The sequence below is a fragment of the Podarcis raffonei genome, chromosome 8 (assembly GCF_027172205.1).
Source record: "Podarcis raffonei isolate rPodRaf1 chromosome 8, rPodRaf1.pri, whole genome shotgun sequence".
Classification (NCBI taxonomy): domain Eukaryota; kingdom Metazoa; phylum Chordata; class Lepidosauria; order Squamata; family Lacertidae; genus Podarcis; species Podarcis raffonei.
This window is the reverse complement of record NC_070609.1, coordinates 90,347,448-90,357,568: the sequence shown is the minus strand read 5'-3', so window position 1 is coordinate 90,357,568 and position 10,121 is coordinate 90,347,448. Positions and strand designations below refer to the sequence as shown.

Below are 10,121 nucleotides of genomic sequence, written 5' to 3'. Positions count from 1 at the left end.
ATTTCTTCCATTTAGTTCTCCACATTTCTGCAGCAATTTGCACTTAACAACAACAACAAACACCTCATGAACATTATTCAGCATTTTGGTGTGAATTTGTCTCAATAAATACATTTTTCTATACAGTTGTTGTTTTTTTACTAATATGATGGAAGGCTGTGTGTCGGGTCTCATATTGTTTTGGAAAGTGCAAATTTGATCAATTTGACTTTAAATGTAAAACAAATTACATTCTCCCCCTTCCCTGCCCCTCAAAGCACTGCAATTCCTAGCACTCTTAACATTAAAACTACTATTTCCAGGATTCTTTGGAGGGGAAGTGGTTTAAATGTGCTTTAAATATATGGTGTGTAAAGAGTCCAGCATGACTTGTTGATGAATCTCTCTTAGACACTTGTGATGGGACAGCAGCTACCAGAAGGGCTGCTTAGCTCTGCTCTTCTGCACCTCACCGCAGCTGCAGTCCACTCTCCAGCCTCTGCCACCTGAGGCAGCTGCCTCACTCGGCCTAACAGTTGGGCTGCCCCTGCCAAAGGGCACCATTTCTCAGCAGCCTTGAGCTCCCACAGCTTCCTATGTGTTGATTAACTATCATTATCATAACCATTTATTTAGTTATTTTATTTATTTATTTATTCTGCCCTTCATCCATAGATCTCATAGCAGTTCACAGAATAAAAAGACAAGATAAAAACACAAAACACACAATAAATACACAAACAAACAAAGAAACCAACCAACCAGCCAACCAACCAACCAGTAACCCCCTCCACCCTCTCTCTTCCTTCATAGTAGTTGGCACATTATGATGTCTGAGTTTATCTTTCTATGCAAGTCATGGGGGTGGGGGTCTTTGGAAAAAAACAACAACCCACAACCCCAGTTTCAATAAGCGATTGCATATTGTGGGATGCCTGCCTTGGGACAATGAAGTGTCAAATGGCAAGACCTCTGCTATGAAATAATAAACAATTGTTTATTCTGTGGGCAAAAATAGAGCTGTCTACTTCTGATCCTCTTATAATCAGGATAGCTCAAGAGCTGAGCTGCAAAAAGAGGCCTTGAGGCAGTATGTATTATTCATATCCCGTCCTGTGCCTGAGCCATGTAGATTCCAAACACCCACATTTTTGTTCCTCAACTCAAGGATGGTGAGTACCATGGTTCTCCTTTAATCATCAAAGTGCACAGAGATGGCAGCAGTCACATTTAATGTGCACATGACTGACATTTCCTTTCTTAGACTGACCAAAGGCACTGAGATGCAGTCCGAGCAGATACTGAAATGGTTTCACACTTAAAGGGGCTGGCATTGCATTAAGAACAACCCCCCCACCCCCACCCCAAAAAATCATCAGTGGACGACTAGCTGGTCAAAACTTTCCATGAAAGATGGAGGTGAAAATAACAGTGAAAAGTAGAGCAAGGCTGAAACCTCCAGATGATATTCTTGTAGAGAATCATGGCCACATGGCCTTCCAGTGAGTCAGGCCATTGGTCTCTCTGGCTCAGTACTGTCTACACGGACTGGCAGCAGCTCTCCAGGACTTCAGAAAGAAGCCTTTCTGCTCTAGCACTGATCTGTAGTGCACCATAGTTAACAGAGATAAACAACAGCCTGTATTTTGTAATAAAAGATCATAACAGGAGAAAGAAACATGCCAAACACTTAAATGTTATATCCACATTTGGCTTTGACTGAGGTTGCTTGAAGCATCTGACACAGGCTTGTGTCCGTTAGAGCATCAGTCATTAATTTTGTTGAACACATCAAGGGAATGGTGAGATGCTCACATGCACACAGTAGTGGCTCTCAAGGGGAAGGTGATTTATTGATTAAACGCCATGTTCTGCCTTTCTGTGGAAAAATGCCCAGGGCAACTTGCAATTACGAAGTTTAAAAAAATGATCATTTTAAAACAGATATAAAATAACTCTAAAAACAACCACATCTGAAAGTGGTTGCATGTGAGCAACACATGCATGGGGCTTATAATTCTCAGGGCACTTCCAGACAATCCATTTGTGGAACGATCCACCCGATTTGTTTGCAGGGAAGTTATGCCATGTTGTGTTTGTATGTGACTGAATTCCATCCACAAAATGTCTTGAAGCAGCCAACATCTAATTGGATTCAGTTGAAACGGGTTCCATATAAGGGCTTAACTGCTTTGCTGTTTAGCACTACTCATTTAGAGATCGCCTCCCATTGGAAAGACCCCAAAGGGATGGGATGGCAAGGGAAGTTTGGGATCCTACTCTTTCCAAGCATCTAACGCAAAACAGAAGAGTTGTTAGAGGCTGAACTAAACACAAACATTTTGACAAGGTATGGTTCCCATATATCACCTGTGTAAACAGAAGTGATTTAATGTCGGATCTCTCATGGCTATGCCATGGACAGTTAAAGCACTGATGAGGCATTCAAAGATTCTGTTATTTGACAGGCTCCCCACTCAATTTTCCTCCTCCTCTGTGACTGGTGTGGTGTATGCATGTAACACTGCAGGCTTTGTTGGAGTTTATTAACGTTGTTCTATTATAAAACCAATAAAATGTCTATTTTTAAAAAAGGAAATTGGGAAACAACCCATGGATTCCTGCAGAGCTGAGTGCAAGGCTTGTTAATCCTTGAGAAGCAACAGCCCTCGTGAAAATGGGCAAGGAGTATTCCTTTGATAGATGAAGCCTCTGCAAAATGGAAGCAGGTGGGAGGCAACAAAAGGGAATATAACTTGGCAGCTTTAAGGTAGGTCACCGATTAAGGACAGCATCCACTTTTCAATCTGATTGGGAGAGATCAAGATGGATTTGCCACTGCATGGGTTGCCTTTGAAAGTGCTTTTTGTCTTGTCCTGGGAAAGGCAGCTAGACAAGCGGCAGGACCAGGAAGAAAGTTGAGCCCATTTGTACCAAGTGCCCAGTCCGTGTTTTGCCTCCATGGGGTTGCTAAATTGTTCAGAGATAATTCCAGGATAAAAGAGGTTACTGGCTGTAAAGCATCTCAGAGTAGAGAATCTGTTAACAGCTGAAGGCTGCAAAGTGAGTATAATCTCAGCTGATCTTTGAGAACAAAAGCAAATTCTTCTCTCCTGGAGAAAAGCTCAACACAAACTGAATGCCTACTGCTTTTCCGCTGCCACTTTGAGACCCTGACATGAAAGACTCAATAAAAAGAACAAGGGAGACAGGGATCTACTAATACCCCAGGGACAAGATGCTCTTCTTGTGAAAAACAAGGGCACCTACATGGCCTCAGAAAGGATGTGCTGGCTTGATTGTTGCAAACAAGCCTTTGGTGTCAGCGCGGGTGGGGGATGGGGAGAGAGAGCAATAAAATAAAAAATGGAGCTGTGGTAGAGGATAACCTCCTCCCCATTTCAAAAATGGCAAGAGTGTGCTTCGATCTGCCTTTGGTTCTACAGGATAGCTTGAAAACCTATGACAACATACATGCTAGGTGGGGTCCAGAAAGCTACCCGTCAGCTTGGCTAAGACAAAGTGCACAGTGTTGGGTAAGACCCAAAGAGGTGGATCTGGGACTCCAATCCAGTTATAATATTGAAAGCTGCCTTCTACTATGACGCTCATTTTGTCCATTGAGGTCAATATTGTCCACTCTGATTGGCAGTGGCTCTCCAGGGTCTCAGGCAGGACAAGGCCTTTCTCATCCCCTCCTACCTGACTCTTTCCTCCTCCAAATTGGAGATGTGGGGGACTGAACCTGGGAGCTGCATGCAGAGTAGAGTATGTACTTGGACCCTGATCTGCGGCATCTACCTGACCTCTTCCCAAAACAAAGAAGAATTTGGGGTATACTCCCCCCCATAAAGTTGCTGTCTGATGTCTAGTTAGACAGTGGAGCCTAGAACATTGGGGCGTATGGGGCACTGCCCCACCATCCTCAAGGTGCTCTCAGCCAGCCCCTAGCAGCGTGCCTCCTTTCTTACAACCAATCAGGGGTTGGCTCTGACTGCTATTTGCTCTGGTTCCGCCTACTGTTGCTCCCCCTGCCTTCCTGGCACTCTGCCAGTCAGTGCAGACAATACTAGATGACCCCCGTGTTCCTTTCCAACTCTGTAGTTCCATGATGGACCAATGCTCTCAGGACTTATTTTCACTTCCTCTTGTCCCACTGCTTTCCCCCATAGAAAACTGCACTTTAGTGCTCAGTTGGAGCAAACGGCAGTAGGGTTTTTTGTGGCTTGCTGTTTGTTCTGATTTAGAGCTAAAGAGTGGGTTTTCCCTGGGAAATGAGCGGGGGTAGGGGGAAACGGCTTGGACTAGGGCTTTCTGGGCATGTGGCAAGTGGAAGTGTGGGCGAGCCCTCCGTCAACATAAATCAGCTCCTTGTGTCCCTGTGTACTTTGAGTGTGCCTTTGAGATGGCTTCTCTTGTTATCTCAGCAGTGGGGACCCGCCAGCCTGCAGTCGGCCCACCAGGATTCCCAATTCACCCCGCCAAGCCATGCCCACTTGCCCTACCCTGACATTGCAGATGGAAAGGTGGAACTCCCTGCTGGAAACAGAATTTGCACCCCATGCCTTTGTCCCACTCAGCTAGGTTTCAAACTATGATGTGCGCAAATGAAAATGGGCGTAGCTGGGGGGGGCAGGTGCCCCCCAGGTCAAGTAAAACAATAGACATACTTAACTAACTGACCAATCATGTTGGTTCTGCCTCACCAAAAAAGTCCTGCTCCCCCTAACAAGAACCCTGGCTACGCCCATGGGTGGGTGGCGCCACCCACCAGTCAAAGCTGGCTCCTGTCAGGTGGGGGAGATCAGGATCTGGCCCTCTGGCTGGCCCCAATTCCCTCACTCCCTTTCCTTCCTTGGTGTGTGGAAGAGAAAACAGGCGCCTTCCGGTCAAGGTCTTCCACAGACACAGGCAGCAAGGACTTCTGCCTTTCACAGGCCCTGACCCCTCCGCACTGATAGGGGGTGCCCCCTTTAAATCCCCCTGGCGGTCTGTGCGGGGGCCACGGGGTTCATGTATTCAGCTCAAGGGCTGCATTAGGAAAGAGAGAGCAAAGGGGAGGGGGGAGGGGGCGCTGAGAGTTCGGTTGCTATGGAAACTGGCAGGCTAGGCTGGCATGTTGCCTAACAGAGAGTGGGAATAATGGTTCAATAGGTAAACTTGGCACAGGGGTGTTCTCTTTTGTTGAGGATGCTTCCACGAGGACAAAGGCAGCTGGCAGGGCCACCTTCGCTCCACTTTTCCGCCTCTTCTTCGCTCAGCCGCCAAGGCAGGCCTGGCGAGAGCAGCCTCAAGGGAACAACTCCGAGGGAAGTCGCAGGAGCAACAGCCGGCGCTGTTTGGATTTTGTAGGCCAGAAGGAGAGAGAGAGAACACCTCCCACCAACCCCCACATTGGGACTGAATCCACAAAACGGCCGAAAACCACCCTCAAGTTTCCAGCAAGGAGATGTTTGAGAACCTGGTGAGTAAATGCCACGCGAAAGTGAAGCCTGCAGGTGGGGTGGCAGATGCTCAGAATAAAATCTCTGCCTCTAAGGTTTCATGGGTCCCATCCACACCTTCCATTTAAAGGACTCTCATACCACTTTAACAGCAGTGGCTTCCGCCAAAAGAACACTGGGAACTGTGAAAAAGGTAAAGGACCCCTGGCAGTTAAGTCCAGTCAAAGGTGACTCTGGGGTTGTGGCGCTCATCTCACTTTCCGGCTGAGGGAACCGGTGTTTGTCCGCAGACAGCTTTCCGGGTCATGTGGCCAGCAGGACTAAACCGCTTCTGGCACAACAGAACATCGTGAGCACCAGAGCGCACAGAAATGCCATTTACCTTCCCACTGCAGCGGTACTATTTACTCTTGCTGGTATGCTTTTGAACTGCTGGGTTGGCAGGAGCTGGGACAGAGCAATGGGAGCTCAGCCCATCGTGCAGATTTGAACCGCTGACCTTCTGATCAGCAAGACCAGCAAGAGGCTCAGTGGTTTAGACCACTGGGAGCTGTAGTTTGTTATGGGCCCCCTAACAACTCTTAGCACCCCGTAGCAAACTACAGTTCCCATAATTTTGGGGGAAAGTCATCACTGTTAAAGTGGTACTAGAGTACTTTAAATGGACTATATGGATAGAGCCATAGCCATAAAGTTGTGTAAGTGGTGCATTTCTTGCACAAATGCATGCCTTGTGTTTGTGAATGCAGGCAGCTGGGTATATAGGAAAATTTAAAATGTGCATAAAAGTGAAATAATATATGATGCTTGTTCCTGTGATCATAGTTGACTAGTTCACACGTACCTTGGTTAGAACTCATTTTTCCTACGCTTGGTGACTAGTAGCAGGCACTGCATGCGTGCACTGAGCCCTTTGGAAAACTTTGCTTAAGGCAGAGGTTTTCAACCTTTTTGGGTCCTTTTTCTGCAGACTCCTGCGGGGTTTAGGAGCCCAGTTATGTCACCTCTTGCCTGCAGAGCCGGCAGCCCCTCCCTCGTGGAGGGTTCCCTCAGCCTCCTCTTCTCCCCCCTCCTTGGGAGTCTTCTGGGCAGCCGCAGCTGCTGCCCCTGGTCTCTGAGCTGCCCCCCCCGCCCCAAAGAGAGGTGCCTCCTCACACTGCCCTAGAAGCACCTTTCGCCTGGGGAGCTTGTAGCCAGGGCTGCTGCAACAAACAGCTGTGCAAGCCTTTGGGAGGCAGAGACATGAGAGAGGGCATCAGAGGAGGGAGGGAAGGAAAGAGGGACAGAGGCCAGTGTGGCCTGTGGCACCCCTGACCACCATTCAAGGCACACTGGTTGAAAACCACTGGCTTAAGGTGATGTGGACGTTCTATCTGTGGTGCCATATCCACACATGCCCGTTGTGACTTGATGCTGCAGTGATCAACTTGCATGTATGAACTATCTTCAAGTTTATAGCAGTTAATTGTTCAGAAATCAAGAGTTGTATTGGCACATATGATGCATTCCTATTTGTGTCCCTATTTACCAGGGACAGTCTGGTGCCCATCTTGGAACACCATGGTCAGGTTCAGACCTCTCCTGCCAGGTCTCCAGAAGTAATATTTCGGAGTGGAGGATAGATATGTCCTCTTTTCTCCAACAAACATGCTCTAAAAGATGTGTAAGGATGCACTTCCTGCACCATACATGCTGAGGTGTGTTTTGAGCAGTGATAGTATATAATCACACTGGGGTGTTTTGCTAATGTACCGTTGATGAAAAGAAGTAACACCAAATTGACTTTTAAACTGGTAAAGAGCAGAGCAGCCAAGGCTCTGCTAGGGTTGCCATATTTCCAAAAGTAAAAACCAGGGAACCATGAAAGTTGTTGAGCTTGACTTGCCTAAGATCCAGGATAAATCTGGGTGTATGGCAGCCCAGGCTCTGCCCTCCGTGAGCGGCCACCCATTGGCCTGTTTGAACAGCCCCGAGATCCTGAGGCTATGGGGGATTCCCTGCAATGCTGGGAAGTGAGCCTGGCCAGGCGATGGGGATGGAGGCCTGAGCCTGAGGGACGCAAGCACCGCCCCCCAGAAAGCCATGAGCGGCCATTATTGCAGAGTAAATGCATATAGCACACAACTGAAAGAACAGAGTCCCACCACCTTTGGGGCCCATGGGCACCTCTGGAACTTAGACAAAGGGTCAGGGGCACCACCACAAAATGACTGCTATGTGGGAAGGTGCTTCCAAGCTTTTTCAGATTTCATTTTTCTTTCCCATATGAAACACAACTCACCGGACCAGTAGTTGAATAATGATTGCTCACTTCACTGAAGGCTGAGAGACAAGTCGCTTGCTCAAGAAACGGAGTGGAAGGCAGAGTTGTGATCTGAGTGCTAAACTCATAGCCAATCCTTTCCCTCCACCTTGTTCTGCTGCAGCATAATGCCCATTTCACAGAAGCCATATAACTTGCCCAAGAAACTGAAGGCAGATCCACACCATACATTGAAAACACACTTGACACACATTTTTCATATTGATTTTTAAATGCTGCTTTTAATTTATGTGCTTGTTTGCTGTGGCAAAAGAACAACTAATAAATCAACAATAAATAAATAAATAGCCAGCAACAATAAAACACGACTTCCTCCAAAGACACTGGTCTTCCTCTCACAGAGCTACAATTCCCAGCACCTTTAACAAACTACAGCTCCTAGAATTGTTCGGGAGACGCCCCGTGCTTTAAATGTGCACTGAATGTATTTTATTTGAATTTTTATTTGAATGGTTCTTTGATGTTTAAATGCCTGGTGTGGATTTGCCCTGTGTACAAGACAGTACATTTACATTAGCGATGTGCAGTTCTGGGGGCGGGGTGGGAGAGAAGGGTGAAGGGGCTTGGTAATTTATCTTTGATATGAGAACAGAAGTGTGGCAAATATGCCTTTATTTGGGTTGGTGCAGCCATCTGAGACCATTTGTGATACCATCTGCCCTGTTCTGGTTGTGTGAGAGGCCTTGTTCCTGCGGGGGGAAACTGGTTTTCTGCAGCACGACCACATTCCTCAAGTAAACCGAGTGTGATGGGACTCCTCACGTGCTCAGTGGTCACATGTACCCACATGCTGTGCTGAACTGTTATCATTATCACAAAACTAAAGCAGTTCAAAAGCTGTCAGGAAAAAGATGCACACTTGAAGACGAGGAGGAGAACAAATCAGGCATCAGGGCTGGGCCAGCAAAGAGAGACAAAAATAGTTTAGCTGAAAACGTAACACCTGTCAAACTGTAAGGACTGAGATTTTCATATTAAAGAGAAAAAGAGAGAAAGTAGGGCTTTGAAATTCAAAGAAACTCCCTCACCCCGTGCCATTCAAAAAAAAAAAAAAGCCACATCATTTTATCTCTCCAGCTGGTTAAACATAGTAGTGAGGTAGCAAATTCAGAAGTGCGGGTGTGGGGGTGTGGGGGGAGAGGGGGGGTCCCCTTCATGCTAGGCACAGCCACATCCCCTCACAGCCATGCGAAGGCCCAGCCTTCTAAGATTATGCAACCTTCTAATATTATACAATATAATTATATAATAATTATAATTAGGGATGCACTGCAACAATCAGTGCAGATCTTCCTGTATTGCCTTTCAGCTAGATCTACTGTTTTCTGGGCCTTATAAATGGGCAGTGATTTGGAGTGCTCCAATATCTTATTTCAGAGCAACATAAATTGATGCTCCAATGTATGTAACAGAACTTGCACACCAGTCTCTTGAAAGAGAAGCGCCTTGTGATTTCAGATCACCTAAATGCTTCACTTTGAGCCTACAGAACAACTTCTTGGTGTTCTTCCTGTGTGCTTTCTCCAGTGAAACCAACCCTCAGAGGCTGACTCACCTCATAGAATCAAAGGATTGTAGAGTTATAAGGTACCCCAAAGGCCATCTAGTCCAACCCTCTGCAATACAGGAATCACACATCTTTTCACTCTGATTGGTTCCAACCAGCACAAAGGGGGGCGGTGAAAAGTTCCTATTTCATACTGATTGGGAGTTCTAGGATGAGGGAGACAGGGACCCTGCTTCAGAAATATTAACACGACTTCAACCATGGACCGCTATACATTTGGTTAGACATCTGGATTTAGATTGGCTCTTAATTCCTATAAACAAAATGATAACAGAGTTCAAAATGAACAGATTTGTTGAGGTCAGCTGTGGTCATTACAGGCACCCTCCAAATTACATGTGTTCAACTAGTGCATGTTCAGCTTTATGCACTTAGCATAATAATAATGGGGGGTGTATCCAGGAAATTTGTTTATTTTTCAGTCCCACCCACCACTGAACCGAATGGTGCTCCCACTATACGTGATTTCACATATATGCGTGGTACCCGGGAACATAACCCCTGTGGAAGCAGGAAATCTCCTGTATAGGGCAACCTGTTCTATCCTGGTGCCCTACATACGTTGCTTTGCAGTACATCTCCCATCAGCCCCTGGTGGGGCTGATGATGGAAGTTGGGAGTCCAAAACATCTGGAGGGCACCAAGTTGTCGAAGGCTATTAGAGTAGCTAATTTTGGGGCTGGACCCATTTCCAAGAAGGTACCTGCATTAGTCAATTGCAGCAAAAAGAGTCCTGCAACCCATTAAAGAATAACCAGTTTATTGTGGCATATGTTTTCGTGGATTACAGTACACTTTACTGGTTATG

The 10,121-nt window shown here is 46.5% G+C and overlaps 1 protein-coding gene across 1 annotated transcript in view; it reads left to right on the top strand.

Moving 5' to 3' along the window:
• Positions 1–5,066: 5,066 nt before the first annotated feature.
• The window catches only part of KCNIP3 (potassium voltage-gated channel interacting protein 3), a 119,720-nt gene continuing 114,665 nt past the window's right edge, over positions 5,067–10,121 (top strand). Inside the window, exon 1 of the mRNA XM_053401514.1 lies at positions 5,067–5,443. Coding sequence (XP_053257489.1) covers positions 5,429–5,443 — 15 coding nt within the window. The 5' untranslated portion in view covers positions 5,067–5,428. The remainder of the gene's footprint in view (positions 5,444–10,121) is intronic.